General features: G+C 44.9%; 1 protein-coding gene and 1 long non-coding RNA gene across 3 annotated transcripts in view; one reads left to right on the forward strand and one right to left on the reverse strand.

Moving 5' to 3' along the window:
* Positions 1-55: 55 nt before the first annotated feature.
* The window catches only part of LOC111270469 (uncharacterized), a 32,055-nt gene continuing 5,310 nt past the window's right edge, over positions 56-26,800 (reverse strand). The window contains exons 5-24 of one of the 2 annotated variants that reach the window (XM_022850717.2): positions 24,484-26,599; positions 23,973-24,257; positions 23,271-23,600; positions 22,187-23,101; positions 20,492-21,758; positions 20,097-20,314; positions 17,713-19,836; positions 15,653-15,707; positions 14,977-15,285; positions 13,773-14,800; positions 13,200-13,647; positions 12,101-12,620; positions 11,532-11,818; positions 10,707-11,155; positions 10,369-10,552; positions 6,561-7,039; positions 6,081-6,380; positions 4,956-5,203; positions 4,251-4,742; positions 56-3,328 (exon numbers count right to left, since the gene is read on the reverse strand). In XM_022850717.2, the coding sequence (XP_022706452.1) occupies positions 3,127-3,328; positions 4,251-4,742; positions 4,956-5,203; positions 6,081-6,380; positions 6,561-7,039; positions 10,369-10,552; positions 10,707-11,155; positions 11,532-11,818; positions 12,101-12,620; positions 13,200-13,647; positions 13,773-14,800; positions 14,977-15,285; positions 15,653-15,707; positions 17,713-19,836; positions 20,097-20,314; positions 20,492-21,758; positions 22,187-23,101; positions 23,271-23,600; positions 23,973-24,257; positions 24,484-26,599 (12,256 nt within the window). In that variant the 3' untranslated portion in view covers positions 56-3,126. Of the gene's footprint in view, positions 3,329-4,250; positions 4,743-4,955; positions 5,204-6,080; positions 6,381-6,560; positions 7,040-10,368; positions 10,553-10,706; positions 11,156-11,531; positions 11,819-12,100; positions 12,621-13,199; positions 13,648-13,772; positions 14,801-14,976; positions 15,286-15,652; positions 16,869-17,712; positions 19,837-20,096; positions 20,315-20,491; positions 21,759-22,186; positions 23,102-23,270; positions 23,601-23,972; positions 24,258-24,483; positions 26,600-26,800 lie in introns of both variants that reach the window. The other variant, XM_022850716.2, reaches the window with a different exon arrangement.
* On the forward strand, positions 4,667-6,630 carry LOC111270472 (uncharacterized). Its single transcript, XR_002686311.2, has 3 exons — positions 4,667-4,759; positions 5,855-5,910; positions 6,553-6,630. It is a non-coding gene; the product is annotated as an uncharacterized LOC111270472 (long non-coding RNA).

Raw genomic sequence — 26,800 nt, forward strand, 5'->3', positions numbered from 1 at the left:
ATATTTATATATATATATATATATAAGAGGCTGCTCAATGAAAAGGTAGATGAAATGTACTGAACCTCATTGCTCTCTTTCGACGATGAATCACTTTATTTTCAGCTAGTAGATCCAATTATTTTTGTTGGATCATATATGAGTTTGTGTTTTCGTGTTCGTTTGTAGATGAATACGTGAATATGCCTAAAAGTGATTTCTATTTATGTTGGTGGTGTTAGCGTAGGCTATAATAACAATAATCCAGATGAGTGAAACTAACGCAATAATACATTAATACGTTTCGTAAGGAGCAGTACAGATTAGAATACAATGATGAGAACAACCAGCAAAATAATGAAGAAACAACAAGACCATCAAGAAATAGCAGACGAAAAAAACATCTTCTGACACAAACCATTTGAAACTGGGACAGGGCTTGAATTTATAATAGAACTGGAATTAGCTAGCTTTGATAGACACAAATAATGTAATTCGTATGAAGGTAGCTTTCAAACATTTAAAAACTCAATAGCCCCAGTTTGGTAGCGTTTAATGAAACTATGTTTTGTTTTATTGATTTCGGGGTGCAATTTCGCTCTAGTACCTCAATGTCAGCCGTCCGTTCAACAATCTTGTTTGAGATAAAAGGTTCCCCACTATAAGGTGCCTGTACAGATATCTCATGCAGGTGAAATAATATCAGAAACAGGTCCGCTGTAAACTAGTCTAGGGCAATTTGCTTGCACGTGCACCTCACCAAGAAACACTAGACAGCTATCGATTCAACTAGCAATCGACTGCAAGGTGTGAAGTTATGCAGATACGTGAAGCCCTCAAATTCAGGATTGACGCTATTTTGATACTCACAACATTTCAAACAGTTTACGATCCAGATTTAAAAATTTAAAAATCTAGTTGGTTTCGTTTACGCATGCTTGTCATCGTTTTTGTTTGTGTGCATGTTACACGGCATGTTACAGGTTCCTTAATAACAATTAATTCCAAGTGAAATGTAATGCTGGGCGGGCACAATTTAAGACCATTCAGTTGCAACATAACCATCCTAGTCAGTAAAATGGGTGTATTAATATTTTTTTTTCATATTTCTAGTGAAATTCACTCAAGCTGGGATGCATGGGTTATTTTATATGAAAGCATCGAATATGGTTTTTTTTCTAGCCGTGCCATTTTGTCTTATACTTTAAACCACGAGTTAGCTTTAAATTCCGATTTATGATGTGTATTCATTTGCTTCTTTCTCTCTTTTTATCCTATTTTTTTGGAACTCGCAATGATTTTCTTATTATTTTGTATCGCGCAGCGAAAAACGGGGAAGCCTACAATCAATTTGTTTGTAGGCGATTTTATCTATATATACTTAATTGTGTACCTATGGATCTATATATAATTATATATCATCCAAAAGAAGAGCATCCTTTCTTGCTTCCTTTTGTGTCGCTCATACAAGCATATGATATCATATCATCACCATCTGCGACATTGTTTTCCATAGACAGTTATTATATTGTTTATTATTATTACTATTGTCATTTCGTTTCTATACACAGTCGCATTTATACACAATATATAGTTGACAACAATATTAATTCATTGATATTTATAATCATAATACCAGTGTCACCAATCATACTTAGTTTACTCATTTTCATTCTTTCGAGTCTTCCTCACGTTTTGCTTGTTTCGTGTTTTGTTTGCAAGGTTTCTTCCAGTCATCATTATCATTGTTATTACCGTTATTCTTACTATTCTTTTTATAGTCCATCTTTAGTGTCGATCACTTCTATTCATATTTTCATTATTACCTGTATTATACTTCACACACTTCAATGAATTCGATTTCACCTTTCTAGGTTCCATCGGGTTTTATGTTTCTTTGCATGTGTCGTCTGTTTGCGTTCTTCCTATTGTTGTCTGTTTTTCTCCAGTCACGCATCCGCCGATTCCATCTGTTTTCAAAGTTGCGCGTGTCTCTATGTTTATTTGTATCAGCCGTAGAGCATCAATGCAACTTTTAGAACTATTACATTTACCACGACGATGACACTAATGTCTAGTATCAGCGTTATATTTCCTTTCATATAGTATTTGTCGTACATGAATAATGGCTGTCTTCTGTTACAGAAATCGTAGCAATAGTAATAGTAATAAAACTAATCTGACTTGTGTGTTTGCTTTCAATAACTATAATAAATACTAGTTAGTTAATTAATTTGTTACCAATTCAACTACAGGCCCCGAATGAAAGTAACACCTAGGGCCCAATTCACGCATAGCTAATGTTGCTTAGTTACAATGTCGATGGTACAATGATTACAATGTATAACAAAAATCTAACGATGATTTTCGGTTCTTTATTATGCATGTGCTACCGCTGCTGCTGGCGTAACATGTTTTTCGTTTACGTTTCGTTTGCGCCCCCTTTGTCAACCAGTCGCCCGTTACCCGTTGCCTTATTATACTCATTACAAAAATGTCGTTTATCGATATTTGAGGATCTTCTAATACCTTTCACCTACCTGCCGGTTTTATTTCGAGTAGGTGTAGAATTGAAATCGAGGGTATTCTCTCTCGGTGGTCGTTTGCTTCCTTTGTTGACCAAATATGATCGCTTCTCTGAGCAACATTAACATTTGCGAAACCAAATACACCAGCGATTAATGGATCACAAGATCATCTGCGGTCGAAATTGACGCTTTAATAATAATAATAATAATAATAATAATAATAATAATAATAACAACATCAATATGTATTTTTCTATAATATCCATCAGTGTTTGTGCACTGTACCACCACTGTATATACATGGCAGCCGGGCAATGCGGGAGCACCAGTAGCAATGCATGGGAAAACGTAATAGCAGTAATAATTATTGTTGTTACACACGTTATTATTGTTGTTTCTGTTGTGGCAAAAGGAATTGTGAGTTTTGTCTCATTGAACCGACAGCATAATATTGAATCTATTGCAAAGTTGTACAGAATTGTATCGGGTGTGCTTGTGTGAGTGTATCTCTAACTTCTTTCCTGTTAACAAGTTTCTGTTGTGTCTAAGTGTACCTTTCTATATTATTCATCGGCTATATATATATATATATATATTCTTTATCGTTCACGTCTTTCTTCTAATTCATCCACTTTTTACAATTGGGGGCACCACATAGGCAGGCTATCTTGTGCTGGTCATCCTCAAAATCGAACTTGTAGTCGTAAGAGAGCTCTTCGCCACGGGCAATTCGCCGTTTAGCTATAATCAGAATCTTCTGATCCTTGTCTACGTCCACCACCTCAGTGACACAGTTTGGATTGCAGCTGTGATTCACATATCTGCAGAAAGACAAGATTAAATAACACTCAAAATTAGTCTATTAGTTATTAATATTTGCTTAATCGTATGAAAAAAAAAAATTGAAATAATCAGGCGTACAGTAGGGTCGTTTCAGACTTGCTATTACAAGTCAATGCATCAAGGGCCGGACAACGCAAGTGATCAGATGCACGCAAGTCATTGGTACATAAACGGATGAATTAAGCTGCTTTTACAGTTAACTATAATAATTAATCTAATACATGCTAACCTTTTTCCACCACTTTAAAAGTGCTTACGCGAAATTAGCCAACAAATTACTTTATATGCATTACTTCCTATCCCAACTGTATCCTAGTGGCCAAGAAAAACCAGTGCTCTTAATAACACTCAGCAACTTTATCTGAACAATCAAACTTTTTGGCCCACCTTTAAACAAAAGAAGTTATGATACAACTTGGTAGCTATATGATGTGTATAGTGGAAAATTTTATTGCTGAGAGTATAACATAAAAGTATATGTCGTAAAAAATGGAAAAAAAAAAATAGCATCTTAAATCTAAACGATACACTTCGCTTAATTTTTCGAGTTCAACGAAAACCATTTTGCGCCAAATTTAACGACTGATGATTGTTAGACGAAGCTCTTTCCGTCTACGGATTTTCTATCCGGAGAATTACTGTTCTGAATTACTGCTTCTTAATTTTAGCAGAAAATTTTCTTCTCCAATTATTCATTCTTGGAGCACACATTTAAACTAAGCTCTTGATATCATACAAATAATACCACACGCTTGTAACGCAATTAAGAACGTTTTAACATATATTACATCTATTCACAAAAAAATGGAAAAAGGAAAGCAATCCATAAGGACGGCGAGAACTTATCGAACAACTATAGTAAATGTTTTTAACATCCTACTGTGACAGTTCTTCTTTTACCTCGCTAGGCCGCCCGTAAGGGTAGCATCAATAACCCGATTTTCGTCGAGTCGGAACATGTAAATTCCTCGATTCTGAGACTCGTACTGCTTTTCGCGGGCGTTGGCCACTTCGTTTCGGATCACCTGTCCAATGTACTCTATTACCATCGTGTGCTTTTCAATGTCACGGGCGGCATATAGACCCAAACCCTGGATCTTGCTTCGAGCTAGGAAAACGTTACTTCGCCACTCTGTCTTCATTCGCCTGTATTGACTGGCCTTGGAATGGACGAACTGCTTGGAGTACGGCGAGCCCATCTCAGGTGACGGCGAAAGGCCCTGTCCGCCGGGCGAATCGGAGCACAACAGTAACGAATGCTGTATTGCGAGTGACGCGGGTGTCCCCACCGAGGCCGAGAGCGCCGAAGCCGCGGAACTTCCGCCGCCTCCTGCGCCAGCCCAGCCCCCAGCAGCACCCACTGCGTTACTCGAATGCAGCAACGCATGCGATCTACATTGAGAATAACAGTAAGAACACGACAAGCAAATATGCACGAAAAAATATTGCATTGTTATTTGTATCTCTTTAGCCATATTGAAATCTATCAACAGTAGCTACTATACAAAGATCAGCTAGTGCACTATCACTAAGTTTTCTCTTTACAATACGTTCACTGTCCATTGTACTGCAAATATTTTTTTAATAACTTCCGATGGATTTTACCGTTTGAAGTGGGTCCTGAGCTTGGGTTCCGACCGGGCACAACCACTTGGATTGACAGCTAACGGCAAATCGATTGAAGGACCGTAGCGAAACGTATAGTCAAGCAACGTATCTACACCCGGAATTGACTCAATCAATCGAAGAAGAAGCGGTTCCGTTAGCCCGAACAGGTCGTGACCCGTCACGTATTTGGAGAACACTTTGATAGCCTTGTCCTCCAGTCGCATTTTTTCTATGGGTTCCAACACCTAAAAGCCACAACGGAAATAGAGATACGACATCCTGTTCCTACGCTATAGAGCAAAGCGCTTTGCATGAAAATGCTTCTATTCACCACGAACTTGAATACATGAAATAGTTCAAACCTGTAGACTATGCCAAGCGTTATACGTCTGCATCTGTCGTAGAGCACCTACGACGAGATCTTAGAAAAATAATTTTCCCAGTTTTTGTGTTGAAAATCTGATCCCCAATTGTTTTGTACTTCTGCATATCAGGATGGGTGAACAAACAAAAGCGCCGTATACAATTGTGCGAAAATCTTATTTACTAACAATTTATCACTTTATCGAGCTAAAGTAACCGTAAATGAGTCAAACGTGGGCAATGTTTGGTTCCAGGGGGCGGTACCATCTGTCATTGCGTATTCGAAACCCTGCGATTATTAAAGCGGAAGTTGGGTAAACCCCATTTGTCTCGGAGAGTTCGTACCACTCCTGAGCTACCCCATTTATGCAACTTTATGCGATCGTTAGATTTTTCTTATCCGTTTTTTAAAAGCGCAATCTATAAGTTTAGATCTTCTACAATTAGGAAGTTATATGTGTGCCCCAGGAAGAAATTTTGACGTTTATGCCGGATTTGTAAGAGGTTATCGAAAATTTTGGTTTTCATTTCAGTCTTACGGAGGAATTTCAAGGCAATCGTCTGGACAACAATACATGTAAAAATCACGGTAAGATTGTCATGTTTTTAACGTGATCTTGATATTGTGTTTTTTATGAGCTAATGTAATGTATCACAATTCGCGATTGACTATCTGCAATCGATGACCATATATATATATGTTTCGTGTACGAGATGTAAACATCGATACACCAGAGTGTGCTGATTCCAAGAACGTACCTTCATCCAGCACTCCTTAGGAGTACTGCCCTCGATGGCCTTTTGATCGCTTTTGCCCATGGGTGTAATAGTGAACTTCGGCTTACCCTCATGTTCACTAATGACACATTCATACAGTTGACGTTGGCCAAGTCGTTGCATGTGCCAATAGAAGCGCAGCACACGAAATCCGCAGGGGTAGATAGCATTTGGGCAGTGAAAATTTTGCAGCTGTTGCGGTAATAGTTGGCCAAGAGCCTGGAATACCAGGCTACCCACACGGATGTAATAATTCTCGCCACGATGAACAGAAGCAGCAACCTTCAAACCAGACCGAAATGGGATGACGGAGGGTAAGAACACTGACGTGCATATCTAGAATTGAATATTTTCACAGCGGCCTTTTCTTTTCTTCCCCACCAAACTATAATGCTTGTCTTACTAGGGCTTCTAGCGGTGGCTAATAATAATCCTCTTAGTTTTCATCTTGTAGCTACTTGCCTGTTTGACTTCGTCTCGCGAGATATAGACCCGCCGGAGCACGGAAGCGGACGGTAGAAGTAGATCGGGCTGAGGAGACTTGGGCTGATGAGCGGGGCACAACATGGTCTTGTCCTTGAAAAACATGCACGAGTGGCGGCGTGCGCAGCCAAAATGAAACGTCTGCATACATCTCATCTTGAAGCAGCGCACGCTAGCCCCTACGAGGTTGCAACGTGCACAGCGCACACGCTTTGCCCGACGGCAAGCCTCTTCGACATTCATCAGTGACCCGTTCACCGTCTCATAAACTTCGGACGACCAAAGCGCGCAGTTGAGATGCACCCATTGGTCCGTGTCCAAGTTGAGCAGTCTGCCCGGACCTTCGCTCGCGCCGTCACCGACTGCCAAGCACAGTAGGCACGCACGGGCATCCGTCACGCCCGCTAACCGAATACCTATTGGAGATGCATCTAGCCGAGCGTTTGCCTCCTCTACAACTGTAATTGTTGCGATTAAAGGAAATCAAATTGAAATCGTATTAATAACTAATACAACACTATTTGTCATGAATAGTATATCAACCCCAATACCAGAGATCAAAATCAGACAGTAATGATCTTAATGGTTGGACAACAAAAAAGTCTTTTCTGCTTAACCTAGCACTCAATATCGATAGATATTTTTAGATAAGTTACCGGCGACGTAAGGTAGTAAATTCGCATTAAACCAAAATATCCTACAAAGAACGCTACAACAAATTTTGGCACACAGAACAACCACATTGAACATATTTCTTAGATTTCACGGAATGGTGCCGCCAGAAGATCCCGTGATAAGTAGCCTGACGTCCAGAATTCCAAGTTTCGGCAAACCGACAGAATTTTGAGAAATGGTACGATCGCCACGAAAATATCATAAATCAGGAAGGAAGAACGCTTAAAGAACAAGATGAAGCCAGAATTATCGCGCAGAAGTGAAATCTCACCAAAATTACTTTAGCAGAAAGTTGGACACGATAAAAATCTCTCTGGAAACTATCTGTCTTTTATTTGCCGAAGAAACAACTGCATTAAATGCGTTTGAAATGACGACCTGTCATGGATCTTTGTCAATTATGCATACAGAGTTAATCGTCTATATTCGTTCGTTGTACTTGATCATATTTCCCCTGATGCTTTGTTTAAATTCGAGGGTTGAAGAAATCAAAATATAATGATAATAAATCAGTAGCTTTTAACTAAGTAGATGAAATGGTTAGTTGTACGATAAAAAATGCATGCTCACATTAAGCAGTTTATGCAACTGAAACATTTTGAACCAACGACGAATAAACGACAAGGGCATTAGCAAAGCATCAAGATACAATGAGCATAATGGTTGTTGAGAATGACGTTTGCCAGCATGCGTGAGATGTGGAAGCAGTCATAAGCAGCAAGACAGCAGCTCTAAACATAATCATTTTGCCTCTTTGCAATAACAAAGGTCATACGTAAGGTCGTTTTTTGGAAAATGAATAACCAAACACCCAGAAAATCACATACGAATAATCGACTACGTTCCATAAATAGAGTAGATCATGATGAACTTAGGATGACTATGTAGGCAAGACTCAAATTTGCACCATTCAACGATTTACACAGATATATCAGGCTGTCAAAATCAAAGACTAGCAAGGCACAGTGTCCAAGGCAAAATACAGAACCAAGCGTTACTATTATTGACTTGCGCACATGAAAGACATTGATAGACTAAAATAACCCCCAGTTTTTTTATTCTGCATTTAAAGATGCCGACATGGGACAGTTAAATTGGCCAGGCCGTTTTAAAACAGAGGCAGAGTTGAATGCAGAAAAGATTCGGGACAATTGCTATGTCATCGACCACAATCAATGTATGATGAGAGTCCCAAAAGTTCGAAATAAATTAACTTCTGAAATTGACATTTGGCATCCATATTAAGAACGAGTTTATTTCTAAACGAATTATTAAGAAACGTCGTGGAATTGTAGTGACAAACCGAAGCACATCTGTCTATCTCTAACCCAAATACTGATTTGGTATTCTTGAAGATAAAACCTGTTTCTTACAATATTTCGAATAAGTTGGACAGAACATTTTAACGGCTTGTAGCTCGCGCTGTCCTGACTGATGCCTCTTACCGAGATGTGGCCTTAATTGTAATAATTCAAAAAAGAATAGTGACGTAAGCCTGTGTGCTGATCCTTCTAGCCGTCTGCATACCAATCACGAAACCTATTACTCCGCTCTCCGATCACCATGTATATTTATGAAACTGGATAAAATTCCTCTACCACTAAGTTAGCTAAAGCATACCGATAACTTGAAATAATGGATAAATCAATAGGGCTGCCAATTATTAACAATCCGAGAGAACTTTTAAATGACATATTATAGGCTTCCCTTTGTAAAGGTAACACAAACAATTATTCAGGCAAAAACTGATATACTAATAACAGCGATTCCATCATACATCAGGGGCAACATCGTTGACTACGGTTCTACAACAAAACAAGGCTGTATAGATCCTACGAAATTTTCCGACAGATTGACCAATCCGGACTAAAAGTAAAATTGGAAAAGAGACACTATCTTAAGACCGAGGTCAAAGTTAGAGGATTTTTTTAGCCGAACTCAAAAAATAAAACCAGGTCTCGATAAAACTAAAGCAATTTTGTAGATGCTAGCTTTTTCGAATGTCTTTGAATTACGATCTCTGTTGCTTAGAATTTATTGATACACTAAGAGACTTATAAGGCCCACTGGACAAACTATTATGAAGCGATATAGATTCGCAAAGGTAACTAATAAATAATGGCTAGAATCTACACAGGTATCTGAACGGAAGCATATCGATTTTGGGAGGCCGGTTGATAGTGAAATGTATTCAATTATTGTAGATACCCACTTCCGAGGGGCTGAAGTATATATTATGCAATCAGCAATTAGTTAAAATACAGTAAATGCGCTACATAATATATTTCCTCGCTGCATATAACTTTTTAGGATTGTTTCAAACGCTCATTTAGAATTGCCTCGGACAATGGCCGTCAATTCATACCATATCAATTTGCCGGTTTTGTAAAATCGATTGAAGCACAACATTGCGCAGTTCCAACAACTGAGCCAAACAGTTTATCAATACATCCAAGTGAAGATATCGCAAATTGAAACAGATACGTAGCCCAATGAGTTCTAGAGATGTTACTATATGTACTACATATCCTCTCCTAAAGTATGATAAATCACACATAACTAATAAATCGCCTGCTATTTTTAATAAGAAAAATTTGCGCTTAGATGGATCTAACTACCGCAAAATATGAAAAAGCAAGCACAACAGGTTTCGCCTGTATAACACAATAACTGGACAACGTAGCATCATTTTGAAAACGTTTGCTTGAATGGGATGCAAGGCTAAAGCAAATGAGTAGAAACAGATTCTGCTTCCAATGCACAGATGCGAAAAAGCGATTTGTTGAACGAACGTTTATAGGCACCTAAAAATACTCCACCTGAACCATGATCGGCCCACCTCGCTCTTCGACGGTATACTAAGATCAGGATAGAGACTTGGTAGTGACATAGACTGGAAAACACTATGCAGCTACACGAAGGCATTTCTTCTAACCAAAACGGAAGATATCATAAATGCTACATAAACCCCAATATTTGAGATGAAGATCAGAGAGTAATCGTCTGAAATAACGATGACTCTTTTCTGCCTATCTTAATATTCGATACCAGTGGATACCTTCAAACATATCATACATCAATCGACATTGCTTTAAAATGGGGCTGTTCTTACCAAGGGTATTATTCTTTTTGCTTAAAAGCTTTTGACGTGTCCCCGGCTCCCACACCATCCATTTCGTGCCCTTGGCGCTCTTCCTGTTAGGGTCAGGCCGATGCGCGAGGAAAGGCTTCCTGAGTTGCACCGGTTTTACTGGTGTTTGCTCGCTGACACGTTTTACAAGTTCACCAAGAACCTCCTGAAATCGAAGGTATCAGAAAGTACATAAAAGTACGGATATCAGTCGTTCGTATTCTTTTGATTACAGGAGCTCACCACATGTCCTCATGGATCCGATTTATACAATGTATTATTAAAGAGTCTTAGATTTTACCGCTTCACGTTGTGCTAACCTTGACTACGCTGAGTGTATCCGGAACATCGCACAACAGATGAACTAGCGCAGCCTGTGAGTAGCAGGCTTCTCCACAAAAGAACACCTCTTCAGATGGCCCCTTTGGTTCAGGTGCTGATGTTGATGTTTCATCGTTAGTTTCAGTCTGTTTACGTTTTCCTTCGCGCATCAAAAGCTTTGCAAGCCCTCGTTTTGGAAGAACAGCACAGCCACAGTGTTTACAAGACCTCTTCCTTCCATCTGCCCAAAGGTACTCGACCTCGTCCGGTTTTCGTTCGGATGATGGTACCTCCAAACGTTCAATAATCTCGTAAAGAAGCTCACCATTCGCATCTGCGAACGGTTCTTTTGCTTCGAGCTCGAGTATCTTCGACAAGGAACTGAGGACGGACTTGACGTCGCGTGACGAACGCAACGTCAGCGTCACTAACAACAATCCATTAGTCGCTGAAATTCAATCACAGGTTAGACTGCGTTTAAAAAAGATGACACTTTCTTCATCACTGCAAAAAATAACAAAGAGAGTGTCCTACGCTTATAATAAAAACAATTTCGGCTCAAAGTAAGCTAGGGTAAAACAAATATAGAATAACATTTCCGCTGTGAACAAATTACGCCCATTGAGTTCGATACCATACATACATTAGTATTGCTCAATAATATAAATACATATTTTTTGCTAATAGACTATGGTTAGCATTTATAAATCATATTAAGTACTGGTATCTATAGGCTCAATCGCTACTGCAGAGTGACGATTGGTCTTTCGATAGTTGCACCATATCTCTCTTTGATTCATAGCAGTAAGAAGAGGGTATCTTACCTGAGTTCACCGACGATTTATGGTCAAGCTCGTTTATAAGCTGATGCCCATCATAGCTTGGTCGCATGGGTACGGGAGCATACAGTGGCAAAGCAGGCGAAGGGGCTCGTTCTTTCTCGCTGCATTTTAAACTTGCTGGCATAAGGTTTGAATTATAGTCAGAAGAGCCTTTGAGTTGTCTTGAGCCAGCCGGTGTCTCCCGAGAGATCAATCTCAACCCCTTCATTTCTAACAACTTTTCTCTGACATCGCTCTCCGGACTCGAGCAGTAGCAGACAGTCTCGGGACTGTAGACGTAAGAGAAACATGTGACACATTTCGGTTAGAGTGATTTCCTGTTGTGTTACTAAAATTCCATAGTCATCATTTGGTTTCTAGAATGTCGACATGTTAGTTGCATGATAGCATTTTCATAAAAATATCACACACTGTTTCTTTGCGTACATTTGTATCATGCGAGACAATATACGGCTAGTGGCATCACCTTTATGTTAAATGCTCAAACAAAGATACTCACGGCAAGCACCTTTTGAAAACAATAGACGAGTTAAGGAGTAAACGAATCTCACCTAAATGCACGGTCGCTGTTTGAGCTGAGGCGATGGGAAAATTCCTGATTGTAAAAACCACGACTATTTAATACCAGTCGGTTCCGGCGCGCTCGGCTGCTTCTCGTGCTGGTACCCAGATGTTTGTAGAAATCGCCGCCATATTTGCTAGCCTTCTTCAGTTCGCCACTACCAAACGATCCCGCTAGTTGTGGCTGAATGGGGGTTCCCCTGTCCCTTCCAAATATGGGACACGCGCTGTAGTTGGCGTGTATTGAAGGCTCGACAATTCGGACGGCTGGCAACGACCGCATTTTGGCACTGACGGGGGCTCCAAGTTCTAAACCTGCTAAAGAGCCTGATGTGGGTTCACCCAATGAGGTAGGTTCTGACGCTAGAGCTAGTCCGGGGCCCTCTTCTCCGCGAATCCCGCCAGGTGTTCCTGATCCTGCAGATTTTTTGGCGCGTTTTTTTGTTGGTGACGTTGATGCTCCCGCACTACCGACGCTTCCATGTGCACCACCTGTTGCCGATATTAGACCTGGTAAAAAAAAACAGTATGGAACAAAAAACGACAAAAAAAAGTTAAAGGATCTTTCATTGCTTGAACACAGTTTACATAACGAACGTAATTTTCTAGAAATAATACACTGAACATCGTTATATATAGCTGGAATGTTGTATGACGCGCAAAACAAAAAACGACTAAAAGTAATATCTCCGAAATAGATAATAGAAATAGAATAAAGAGGAAAACTATCCATATTTACATGTAAATTAAAGACTATTTGGGTGGATACATTAAGAACATTTTTACTTACGGCGGCCTGTGAATTGTGTTGAAAACAGACTTTATTTTCTTTTATTCATTAGTTGAAATCAAAATCCTTCCCATCGATATTGATGTTGATATATATCATAATGGTTTTAAGATTCAATTCTGTCTTTTAAATTTCGTGAAAGTGAAACATTTCGATCTTTGTAGAGTTTGAACTGTATTTCCTCCTGATGGTACCTTTACTGACATACCTCAACCAAGTGCAAAATCTTTGCATCTGTCTATTTCTGTAACATAATCTTAGAGTGTTGTTGCTAGTTTTAAAGGTCTCTGTTGACTTACCACTAGCAGATTGTTGCTTGTGAGGTCGTTTGCGTGGATTTTGTTGTTGAGTTTGACCCTGCGGTTGTCCTGAAAGCATTCCACTGCTAGATGTATCCTGACTGTTATTTTGTGTAGGCTTTCCAGGTGGTATTTGGCTTGACGGAGGCCCAAAAGGAGATCCACGAGGTGGACCGCCCATAGGTGACATCGGTGTGCGTTGCAACTGAGGACTGGCTGTTGTAGTTAACGGCTGATGATTTGGATGCTGCATTGGAGGACCCATTGGCCCCGGAGAGAAATGTCCGCTACCCGCAGTTGGGGAGGTCAACTCGCTTTTCACGTACATGCTACCGGTTCCAAGTGGAGTTGGAGGCCCGCTCTGGGGACTCTGAAGGTTTCCTCCGGTCTGATTGTGCATAGAAGGTCCATCAAACGGACTAAGGCTTCCAGGAAGACAAGCGACAACCTGCAATGCCCATTATACGAAGGATGCAGTGATTAGTAGCATTCGGTAGTTGTCAATGCTGTATTTCCAAGTAACGCTCTTTGCATATTTTACAAAAAAGGCACCATGACAACAACTCTACTTACCCTGTTCGGTGGTGCCGGAGGTTGTTGCGTTTGCGACGACGTCGTCATCGTGGACGGGGTTCCCTGGGTCGTGGCGCCGAGTGGTCCGGAAAGCTGCATGCCTACCGTTGTTATTGGTGGTGAAGGGGTCATGGCATGGTGCTGATGAGACGGTCCACCACTGGTTTGCTGATCTAGCTGGTGAGAAAGTTGCTGCTGCTGTTGTTGTTGTTGCTGTTGTTGTTGCTGATGTATGGGTTTTAAGCTATCGCAGGAAGCTGCTGAAGTGACCGGAGATATCTGATTGCTCATCGGGGAACCGCCTATCTGCGGCGATTGTCGGAGGGGACCACCTTGCTGGTGTTGTTGAAGACTATTCTGAAGGAGACTGCCACCAAGCGCTGGCACCCCAGAATGACTGGCTGTATAAGCGATTGGGGTTCCTCCAAGTGTCCCGACATGAGGCCCGACTGGGGCGGTCGCTGTTGAAGGGAGCGATTGGGCTACAATTGGGGTAGGTTGAGGTGACGGCGCACCAATCTGATGAGAAGGCACTGGCGGTAGTGGCACTGAAGGAGGAACTCGGTCACTCGATGAATTATTAAGCAGAAGATTACCACTGCTGGTGCTGCTATTCATCGCATTGCTTCCATTGTTGCCTCCGCCTCCAACAGCCGCAGCTGAGGTTGGCTGAGGTGCGGCTGATACGATAGGAAGCGCGGGCAGTTGCTGCGGTGCAGACAGACGTGCACCTGGACTGGCACCTGATGCTGGCAACGACAAAATTGGCCCTGGAGGAACCGACGACGGCATCGTCGCTGTTATTGCTATTGGGGTTGTTATTGGAGCAGCTGGTGTTGCCACTGGTGTCGCTGCTGCTACTACTGCAGTTGCTGTTGCAGGACTAACGACTGGTGCTGTTGTTTCTAATGGTGGTATTAATGTTGTTGTGGTCGTCGTTGTTGCTAATGCTGATGTTGTTGGGGGCGTTTTAGATGGCGCTGGAGGCGATGTTGTCCTTTTCGTTGCTGGCATCATGAACGAAGGAACTGAGAGCCAATACAAGGCAGCAGTTAAACGCAACACTATAGAACTATATATAGTAATAGTTATAATGCTTTTTCACGATCTTATAAAACGGCTAGTGATCAATTGAATAAATAAAATAAGAGAGCATAATGATTCGATAACAACTCTCAGTTGCTGACGATGCTAGCTAGTTTACCTGCAGTTTTAGACGCAGCTTGCTGCGAGCTGTGTGGACTCATAGCAGGAATAATAGGGGTAGACGAAGGAACTGAATTCGCTGAACCGGAAGAAGCTGTGGCAGTGCCTGTTGCACAGCCACTACCACTGTTACTGCTTCCACTATTATTAACGATACCAGTACTACTGCCCATACTCATACTGATGCTGCCGCTGCTATTGTTGTTGTTAACAATAGCATGGTTGTTATTGTTAACCAACTGTGAGGTTATAAGCGTTGGTTGTTCCTTGACCACCAGGACCGGTGAACCTCCGTTTCCCGTGAGAGCTGAAATGGACGAAAAGACAAAAGCTGAGCATGAAACAGTTACGGTTCTCCGTCATTTCTACTAATAAAATGCAGCCATTAAAAAGACAGATACAGATATTGTTAATCTAGGGATCGCAAATGTAATAGCGTTAGAACATTAGAAATGAAAACATATGAACTTATGGCCAGAAAAGGGACATAGAGGCGTTTTAAATCAGCCGCTGAAAGAAACTAAGAATTCTTAACATTCATTCAGAAATTCCTTTTGTGTAGTTCGATTCTTAGGCACAAATATGTGAAAAATTACGTAAAAGATACATAATAATGAAACTGGAAAACAAATACGTATCTAATAAACATCTGTGTACGTCTTCACTATACGTACTTGTTGTGGCGCTGGGTGAGGTCCCCGACTCCGCTGACGGACAGTTTTGCAGCAGCTGCTTTAAAAGAACGTTTTGTTTAGGTGGAACTGAAGAAATAGAAGAAGAGGAGGCACTAGCAGAAACAGCAGCTGCAGCTGTAGCAACACTATTGGTAGCGACAGTGGCGGCGACGGGGGCACTGGGGGTCGTAACGCTAGGACCGGCGCCGGCACTAGCGGGAGCAGCGGCAGCGGGACTCGGGTTCGGGTTCGGCATTGGCAATGACAGAGACAGTGACGGCAACAACGAGCCTTGGGAGGGGTGTATTGGAGGCAGAGGTTGCGGTACAGTAGCAGGACTAGTTGCTGTTGCTGTTGGGGTTACAGCAGGTGGCGGTGACGGCGTCGGTAGAATTCCAGGAGTTGTCGCCGTTGAAAAAGTCACTGGGATGACAGCAGCCTTCGGGAGAACAACAATAGAACCTGTAGCACTGGCAACGCCACCTGCTGAAGTTGTTGTCGCAACAGTAATTCGCTGCTGTAGTACACCTACTGGTTGATCCCCAACTTGCATCGGCCGATTTGGGATTTTCTGCTGCTGAGGCAGAACAGCAGTGTTCGACTGTGACTGCAGCTTTTGTTGCTGCGCGGGAACTGAGGTGTTGTTGTTACATTGCTGCTCGGTCGAAGTCCTGCTGCCAGCCTTTGCCCAGGTCGCCGTCACGGCAGGAGCTGCAACAGCTGATGGAACAGTGATCACTTTTTGTACCACAATAGTTGTTCCGGTTGACGCAGCTGATACAGCTGTTGTCGTTGGTGATGGTTTCGATGCGGCTGTTGTTGACGCTGGTGCAGGCGTCTCTGTTGTTGATAGGCCGATAGGCGGGATTAGAGGGCCAGCGGGTAGTTTGGGCAGATTGGGTGGTGTTTGTTGCTGTTGTTGTAAATGTTTTGTCGATGTCAATGTTACTGAAGGCAACGGTGACGGTGGAGTTCGACGTGGACTAATGATTGCTACCGGAGGTGAGGCTGTCGTCGTTGTAGCTGCAATTTGTTGCGACGGCTGGGGTTTTGGCAGGCGGGACACTGTTGTGGCTGTTACTATTGTTGTTGTTGTTGTAGAAAGTGCTGTTGATTGTGTGGGTATTGGTGTCGGGGACACAGAGGAAAGCGGAGCAATGCCTGCGCCGACGGCCCCGGCAAGCAGCACGCCAGGGGAAGTCCCCGCACAATGCGGCTAAAGGAAAGCGACACAATCATAAGAAAGTCAAACAAACATACGCCACACATCGAATAGAATAGGGTGCAGGTCAGGACACAGAGATAGAAAAGACTCAAAGTAGTAAGCATATTGGGTTTTTAAATTGATTTCAACAAGCATTGTATCGCAGGCAACAATTCATACTGAATTGTTTGTCCCACCCCAGTTCACATGAGAACAGCAGCTGTCCCGAGGTCATACAAAAAGCAGTCGCGCGTAGTAGTTGTGGAACGTTCGCGCGAAATGTGAAGGTGGCAAACGCAATTAATTACATTCAATATCGCTGTTTTTGAGCACTAAGCAAGCGCACGTCAGCAACTTTTCTACACATGTACGACAAGTGAACAAAATAAGCAGTCTCGATAGGCATCTCTTTTTTTGCATCAGTTTTTCGTAAAACGAAAAGCAAAAACAACATTTGAGCTGTGACGTTTTCTTAAAATTGAGCAGTCTATGATAATTGACGTTTTTACTGCTATTTTCATTTTGAAAGGTTGCATTGATATTGATGTTCCAGCAGAAGTAGGAAACATATAAGCGCAAGTTGTATAACTTTAGCAAACATAGAAGTACGGTGGAGTTCGGTTCATTTAAACGAGTAGAAAGATGCATAGAGGCAGCCTGGATCGAATTACTACACTTGACCGAAGATAAGATGTTCACATGAAAGTAGATATTGTTAGACATTGATCCATAAAGCAAAGCTTTGACCTTGCACCAATTACGAGCTCTTTTTAACTTGCAGGATTAGACACATTCAGCAAATGGGACATAGGCACATCCTATCAAACGAATTGTGAAACGAGAAACGTTCTCTTACCTGTTCTTCAAACGTGCCCGATGACGCGCGCTTTACTGCCTGAACTTCCTCAACGTCGTTCTCCAGTGAGGGTTGCTGTAACTGCTCATTTTGCTGCTGCAGCGGCTTCTTTTCTGCTTCTGTTTGAACGATTTCTGTGGCAAGTATAGTCGTTGGCTCCGCAATATCAGTCGTATTTGTTTTTCCGAGCTTCAATGTGAGACTTAGAGAACTTTCTGACGAACGGTCACCGTTGGCCTCACTAAATGTTGCTGAAGCAACAGAAAGTGGTGGATTTTTTCCCGATGGGGACGCAGCCACTACTACAACTACTCCTGGCGTGCTCACACGTTCGCTCGTCTCGAGGTCCTCTTCCATTGGTTCTCCGCACGAATCTTGCACAACCCCAGTGACGTTTTGGTTTTGGTCGGCAACGACGAATAGTGAAGCAGTTGTCTCTTGGGTGGCCTGAGACGGACATACTACCGGTGACGGTTGCACTTCACCAACGGTTGTGCTCCCCACCGAACTACCGTTGATAGTCTGCGTTGGAGGCGAAGCTGATGGTGAAGATAGGCTCGTAGTACTTGCTGACATGTTAATACTGCCGCCGCTGCTGCTGCTGCTACTGCTGCTGCTGCTGCTGCTACTGTGGTTATTATCGGCGTTGCTATTCGTGTTGCTGCTGCTGCTGCCGCTACTGCTTCTGCTGATAACGTTGCTGTTGCAGCTGCTGCTGTCGTTGAGTAAAACAACTCCACTTTGATGGTCTCTTGATTCGACAAGAGACGATGATGGATGCTCATGTATGCGTGTGACCTCAGCATCGACATCTGCCGTTTCCGATTCATCCGCCGTCGGCGGTAATGATGGCGTATTAAAATAGTTGTGGTCATCAACAGCCACATCAGCCGCTGCTATGAGTGTTGTTTCTGGTTCACCCTGAACCGGTTGATCCAACTGATCTTGGTCCTGTTGGCCTTGTTGTTGCTGTTCTTGTTCCTGGTCCTGATCTGGTTGATCTGGCTGGCTTTCCGCCTGCTCGGCTGGTTCGCCTTGCGATCCGGCATGCTCGGCCGGCTGATCCTCTGGCTCTTGTTCGGGTTCCACAACCTGATCTTCTACTACCTGATCCACCTGATCAACGATTTGATCAGCCTGTTCAGACGCCGTTTCCGACGTCTGTTCCGGCTGTTCCGACGTCTGTTCTTGATCGGATACTCCGCCCGGCTGCGACACCAACGCCGAGTTGGGACTATTGTTGTCGTCGTCGAACTGTACCACGAACACGCTGGCCGACACGTCGACGTCGTCTACGTTGTCCACGCCGCCCGGTTCAGCAACGTCGCCATCAACATTGAACGACGATCCGCCGAAATCGCCGGATGATGACGAGGACGTGTTTGCCGCTGACGTGGTCTGCGTGCCGTTGGCGCCCGGCAACGAATCGGGATTGCCACCCAATAAACGGCCGAATGGCCAAACACTGGCTATGACTCTCCTTGTTATTCGGCTGCTGCCATTAGCGACAGCGTAATGATGGCCATTACCATCATCGGCCCGGCCGCCGGGCGTACTTAGTTGGCGATTCAGTCCGACCGCGAATACCTTTGACCGAAACATTGCTGCAGATGGCGACGATATCACTTCTGGTTGTCTGACGCTGACTGTCCGGTCAGAGGTAGTTGTGTGTACCACCTGTTTGTCCTGTTTGTCTGACACCATTGACGCCATGTTCATGTTGGTCCACATCACCTGTCCCAAGTAGTCCAACAACTCGGCGAGGTCTTCGCGGGCTCCGATAGCAGACGCGTCATCGTCTACACTCCAAAGCCGCTCAAGTAGCAGAGGTTTTTCGGCCACCGTTGCCGCCTCAGCAACCATGGCGTCAGCTCGAGCGGGCGTCCACCAACGCGATCCTCCTTTTAAGCTACCACTACCACCGCCGCCCGGTTTGTTCATGCCGACCGCGTACACGTTTGGCCGACTGGCATTCGGTGGCATCGGGCTTGACTTGGGGGACGGCGCCGATCGCGCCGGCGATGGCGCTGGACTGTGCATGGCCGCCGGCTGCCCGGGCGAAGGAGACGGCGCTGGGGAGGGCGCATGATGGGGCGAGAACGGCGGCGCAGCTGGTGACTGAACCTGATACACACACATACAGACATAGAGAGTCACCACAAACAATAACAACATCGCTACAGAAGATCTTCAAAGGTACTAACAATATTATTATTATTATCATGGGAAAACAACTTCAGCTGCACTAACGTTTTTTAACTTAATTAGTAAAACATGGGACCACTGAGAACACAAGAAACTTGCTGTCCGATCTAAATCAGTTTCACTGGCCTGCAAGCTCATAACTTGGTCTAACTGAGGTCACTGGCGGCTATCAAACTAACCTGGTAAGGAGACATTCCCGGAAAATGCGGGGGTGTCCTTTGCGCCGGGCTAGGACCCGGACTCCGACGTAGATAAAGAAGTAGCGCGGGATTAGAGTTAGAATTACTGTTGGGGTTGCCCGGATCGGGCGTGTTGGGCGTGTGGCCCCCTGGTGAGAAAACTTGACCAACACTTGCGGGTCCCCCAACAGGGGACGGCGAAAATACTTGCGGGGGACCTAAATAAAAAGAAACATTAGTTACGATTTGCGTTTGCCTTCCCAGCTCATGCCCACGGAACAGATTTTCGACTGGGGTTGGCATTCTAAGCTATAACTGGAATGCTAATTGATCTATCTAAACAGATAGATTTCTGCAGCTTCGTGGATGTACATGTTCATTCGAACTTAACTGACCTTGTGGCGTAGCAGGTGAGTAACATTGTTGGGGTGTGGTTGAGCCGGTGGCTGAATGTCGGGGCGAGTACTGCTGTGGATTGTTCGGATTGGCCTGGTTCGAATTCGTCTGTTGTAGGCCCATGCTCATCGTCCCGGTTAGGGAATCATGCGAAGGAGACTCGGGCGTACCACCTTGCCGGAAGAGCTCTGGGCCGGCAGCCGAGGGAGGGTTCGCCGGTAGGCCGCCGGGGCTAGCCTGTGCCTGGGGCGAGCCCATTGGGCCGAGCGATGTATGATGACCTGACGGGGCCATTGTAGCGCTTGGTTGCATTCCGCCTGGTTGTTGCATTGCACTAGCCATCGGCTTTACCGAGGGATATGGCGGTGGTGGCCGCATCATTTGCTGCGGAGGAGGTCCACTTATAGGGACCCCCGGTGGAGGTCCACTGGAGTTGTTATGTACATTAGGCAGCTGTGGACCAACAGGTGCCGGCGGGTATCTTAACGGCGTCTGTTGTTGTGGAGCGTGTGGGTTTGGTGGTCCTGGTACAGGTGGCCCCGGCATTGGCTGTTGATAATAGTTAGGCTGCGGGGACATCAGACCCCGCGATGGACCTGATGGACCTCCTGGATGTGGCCCCGTAGGCGGAGTCTGTTCACCTATCGGCGTGTATCCCCCCTCAAACGGACCCGGAGACTGGCCGGGAGCTGGCGCGGGCTGCTGATTCTTCACGCGATACTCCTGAATAACGCTCGTGTGCTGCCTATGAAGCTTCCTCACTTGCTCGAGGAACTTCTGCAGACCCGGCATTTCCCGGTTCACGTATGCCAGCTGGCTGGAGTCGCTGTCGTTCAGCTCCTGTCCGCTGCCTGCCCTGGCCAGCTGTCTCTGCTTAGCTGTCAACGCCTTCTTGATCTTTCGCAGTTTGCCCATTTCCGTTTCGAGGTACTTCTTTTGACTTGATAGTAGTTCATCTTGTTTTTGCATCCACAACTCGTAGCTATACTTCACGTCAGCTGACGTAGGACCTGTATTGTTCTCGCCAGGTGCTGGCGGCGCTTGTAACGTTCGCAGCTTGAACTGCTGCGCGATTGTGGTCGATGCCGGAGAAGGCTGACTTTGCGTCATCTGTGCCAGCGCCTGCGTAGGCGCCAGACCTGCAGGAGGGGCCACAGGCCGTAACGGACTGGCAACTCCACCAGCAGCCGGTATCATCGGGATACCGGGACTGGCGAGGCGCCCCATTACCCCACCAGAAGGTGCATTCTGTATTGATGAACGTACCTGGTTGAGTGACACCGCAAATACACACTCACATTAGAATATCTTGCATAGCAGTACAAACAAGCAAAATCGTTTTTGTATTGTAAAGTAATTGAATCGGTTTTGATAGGAAGAACAGTAATAATAGTAATTCTGCACATGGTAGAAACCCACGACTGTGATCATCTGTGAATCATCTGCGAAGCAATTTCTGTAGTTGAAAAGTATTAAATGCAATTAAACTCATTTGCGAGTGGAGTGAATCAACAATTCATTGGCCTGTACGCTAAGAGAATTTCGGGTACATATTTTTTTAATGATACACATTACATAACCTAAATTGATTGCGACTACAAAAATGAATCCTCTAGTATATAACGATTGTGTTTTCCTTGATAAATAAAGTTTCTTTGTATTATATTGATCTTAAACGTTGAGCCAAAACCTACCATATGTTGCATTTGCTGTTGCTGTTGTATCTGTTGATGAGAATTTAGAGGTCGGGCATTCATGTGGGTCGTAGGCCCTATTCCCATTTGATGTGATTGAGGTCCAAGTCCCGTGGAACCTATAGATGTCATCATGCCTGGTCCTGGTGGTTGTTGTGGTGGATGCTGCATCATTGGTTGGAGCTGCTGTGCAGGTGGTACGTGAGGCTGGTGTGGCCCATGGCTCGGGTTCATAGATGTAACATGCCCAAAAACAGACTGCTGCTGCGACGGTGGGTGGGCTTCGTGAGTTGGCTGCGACCATTGGTTGATCGGGCCTACTGTTTGGGCCGGCTGACTTGGACGTGAAGCGGTGGTATTGGACGCCAGTACTTCTTCCGCCGTGCTAAACATCTCCGCCTTTAGCTTTTCAAAGTCGACGTCACTTAATAGTCCTGCTTCGTCGTGGCCTTTGCTAAGACCATCACCTGCCTCCACACCGTCACTGGCTCCTTGTTCATTTTTCGCAAGGCCTCCAAGAAGCAACCGTTGTCCATTGTTAGCATCTGTGTGGCCCAAAACGTCAACAGCATCTTTTTTATCTTCCTCTTTGATTTGTAGACCGTCACTGGTTTTATTGCAGCCATCGCCAGTGTTAGAATTGCTGGAGGTGACCGTATCGTTCTCCGGGTCGGCGTACTCCAAGATGTTGAAGTCGGCGCCTAATTCAAGCAGGTCATCGTCATCTAAACCTTCATCGGCTGGTGTCACGGAAGGCGGACCCTGTGCTTCCTGTTTAGGTATCACCCCTCCAGCGCCTACGACTCCGGCGCTGGACCAAGCCTGTGAAGAGGGTCCGAGCGAGGAAATGCCACTGCCCGAGGCTGGCCCACTACCAGAGGGACCCCCGGCAGACCAGGTAGCACTTGCCTTGCGCTGGAAGTCGTATAAAAGGAAACATAGACGATTAAAGGCTTATAATTATAGCATACTCAAAGACCCTTTTAAATCAGCTAATAACAGAAAAGGCGGATAAATAGAAATTTTATTTACTAAAATATATCTACTAGTTTAGAAATCATAAGTACGTAGGCTTTAGGCATACCTCAGAAGACTGTTTCCAAGATGAGGAAGCTTGCGTTTGACCTACTGGCCCGCCGCCAGGTGTGGTTTTCTCAAGAACTGCTCTGGCCTTCCGATTCTCGCGTGCTTTCTGTAGATATGGTGCACGCTTGTCAGTAGGCAGGTTGCGCCAGATCTTAGCAATCTGTTTCGCGCGATCAGACCATTGTGGATACTCCTGCTTGAGTGTTGGATGATTGAGGTTGGCATATAGCACCATTGATATTGTGGCCTTTTCAGCCAGCGCCTCGTCTGGCTCCCACTTCAGCATGTTGTTCTTGTTGTTCGAGCCACCGGAGTGATTTGAGGCCACCTGCAGTAATTAAGCATGGGTCGAATATAAAGTAAGCGTTGATTAATCCAAATCCATCTCTTTCCTAAACTATGTTCCCACTTGTCAGGGAAAAAAGATAATCTTTAAGAAACGTACTTGAAACTGCATATCATTTAAAACAGATTTTTGGATCACATATATGAATTGCTAGCGCTAGAAAGAAATTATATAGTGTAGAGCCCTTTTACATGGAACTTTTCTAATTTTATGTTATAAATAGGTCTATAGTTTCTAAAATCGCTTGGAAGCGAGACAGCTCTTACTTTAGAAAACAATGCCGTTACAGTCTGACTGTATAATCAGGACAGAATAAGCAAGTAAGTGTAATTTTCAAAGAACAAATATGCTTACCTCGTCAAGATCTTGCGATGACCAAGAGGGGGCTGGCGAAGGCGCCGAGATGCCCTGACGGTCTTGAAGAGCTGTTGGACCGCCTGTCCCGGTAACCGTTGTTGGACCCTGACATCCCCCTTGCGCACCTTGAGATGTTTGACTGCCAGGAGGTAATCGACCTTCTACTGATGGACTAAGTACACCTTTAAATACATTCTCCACATCTTGGCCATCCATATGGGGCAAAGGCGACGCTAAAAGTACATCAGCTTCTACGCTAGGCCCCCCACTTCCATCTGCTTCCTGCAGCAAGTAATAGCAACAGTATAAAAGCCTCATGTTAGTCTTCCATGACTTCGTACGCTGTGTGACACTTAGTTTAGCTTATTAACCATATATTGTTGTTTGATCCATATGTGGATAGGTAAACTATTACATACATTTCATTTTCAATTTATGTAGTAATCAATCGTCATTTCTAGCAGTAATAATAATCATCATTATCGTCGCTGCAATTATGTTTACTAACCTGCATAATCATATCCATTAGTTCGTCGTCCCTTAGTTCCTGTGGAAGGTCAGATGGTAATAGGTCGCCAAGTTCATCATACTCGATCGGGTCGACGAGGTTGTGATCAATGCTGAGATCTGCGGCCATGCCTGCACCCGCTCCCTGAAGTCCCGTGCTTGGGGCAGGCACGTCCGGCGGGCCAACGCGTGACTCTGCCAGCGGTACCACAGGCTCTTTTCGTCTATGGGACTGAACTGGTACCGTTTGTTTACGGTCATCTTCTGCGGCTGGAGCATCTGTTGCACAGTTGTCCAAGTCCTCGAAGGTGTCTGTGGTTGCGTTTGATGTCGCACTAAGCAGAGTCATGCCAAAGAATGCCTCCTGAATGTGAGAAGGCATACTCTCTTCGATGGTCCGTTTCTTTTTGGGCCGGCGTCTCCGCTGTTGCCTTTGGGCCTTCTCTGAATCGGGACCATCCTTTGACGTTGTTTCCTTATCATCATCAAATGGCTGCATTGCAGCTGACGCTTCAACGGCAAATGTTGCGTCGTCTTTGCTTGACATGGCTCGCGATCGTGCATTGGCTACAAAACCGCCGATCCCTAACTTTTGGATTTTTTTCTTTCGCTTGATTTCTTCGTCGCCCTCGAGGCCCTCGAGGATTCCGTCAGCCTCGAACTCGAAGGGATCACCACCGTCCGCCAGATCATCTAACGTGGCGCGCCTCTGACCCAAGCCCGGCAGGCCCGAGAGACTAGACAATCCCGATAAGCTTGGAAGCGAGGGAAGTCGATTGCCTAGTGCGTCCTTGGGCTTGACGGTGCGCGTCCTCTTCGGGGGCTCGAGGGTAAGCGTCTTGATAGTGTTCAAACCCAGGTCGGTCAAATAAACTCCGTCGATGAGGTGATGCGCTTTTTGTTTATGTGTCGGTGTGTCCTGTGGTACGGGTGATGGACAGGGCGAGTCCATCAGAAGGTCATGGACCAGATGTGCTGGTAATGTATCTTTGCCTCGGCACAGCGGACAACTATAGCCTAAGTCGCAGCAGCGTTCAGCATCCTCTTCGCAGGTGATTTCATCACACCGGCCATGCAGCCATCGCATACACTTTTCGCACTCGATTATAATGTCGCCCTCCTGGTAGTCTTGGGAGCATTGTATGCATCGGAACTTTGACGCACAGGGGGCGCATTCCGTGTAATTAGCCTGCCATTCGGAACCCTCTGGCCCGGGGCTGCGCGATCCACAAAGGACGCACACAACGCAGTGTTGGCATTTCCATGTGCCCTGTGGTACGTTCTCGAGAGGCGGTTTCAGGCAGTACGTATGATAAGACGTGTCACAGTCGTCGCACAGAAGCAGGCGGCTCTCGTCGTGTGGCTGGCCGCAGCCTTCGCACACAGTACAGTCGAGGCAGCGCCAACCTTTGGTCAGCGTCGTTTGCGTCACCTTCGCGCCGCAGCAGTACGGATGATAGCACTGGCCGCATTGCGCGCACGAAATCAATCGTCCCTCTTCTCCAATTCCGAAACTACCACATAATACGCACATATCTTGTAGAAGGACAAACTTATCGTTAGCTGAGAATAGAACGACCTTCGAGTCTTGTGTTGCCTCTTCGTCAGTGAGTTTGCCAGCGGCATTACCTCCACAGCCGCCGACATTTAGTAGAGCATCGCGCTCGAATTCGAAGTCCTTCTTGACTTGTTTGGCCTGAGCCGCAGAAGTGGCATCCCACCGGCCGAGACCGCGCATCTTCAACGCGGGATTCGTGGGCGGTCGACCTACCTGTCCACGGCCCGCTCCCCTCGGTCTCCGCATGCCTCGAAGGCCCTTGCCGCGCGACGCTAGTGCCCCCATGGGGCCCATCGCGCCCATGGCGCCCATGGGTTTACCCGCACCATAATTTCCAACGCCAATAGCAGATGTCGCCTCCTCGATGGTCACTGGCGAAAGACAGGGCGCGTCAGCTCCACTGCTACCATCGGTCGCCAGTGACGGCGTCGAGGAAGACAATACCTCATCGGCGTCTGTAGTATTGGCTCGCGGTTGAAGACACGGGGGACATGTATAGTCTCGGTAGTCGCGAGTATCTCCATTTGTTATTGCGGGATCGCAGTCATTGTGGATGTACCTGCTCAAATTAACATACGCCCCGCCGAATTGCCATACACAATAAATCAAATGAAGATTACACTGAGAGAACATCTGCTGCTGAACTAAGTAGGTCATCATAATAACAATAACAGAAATAATACTGATAAAATTAAATGTAGTGAAATAGGTTAAGGCTATCAATACTGATTTTGCTCACTGCGCTTAAACAGAATTTTGA

This window comes from Varroa jacobsoni, unplaced genomic scaffold (assembly GCF_002532875.2).
Source record: "Varroa jacobsoni isolate VJ856 unplaced genomic scaffold, vjacob_1.0 scaffold_1474, whole genome shotgun sequence".
Classification (NCBI taxonomy): domain Eukaryota; kingdom Metazoa; phylum Arthropoda; class Arachnida; order Mesostigmata; family Varroidae; genus Varroa; species Varroa jacobsoni.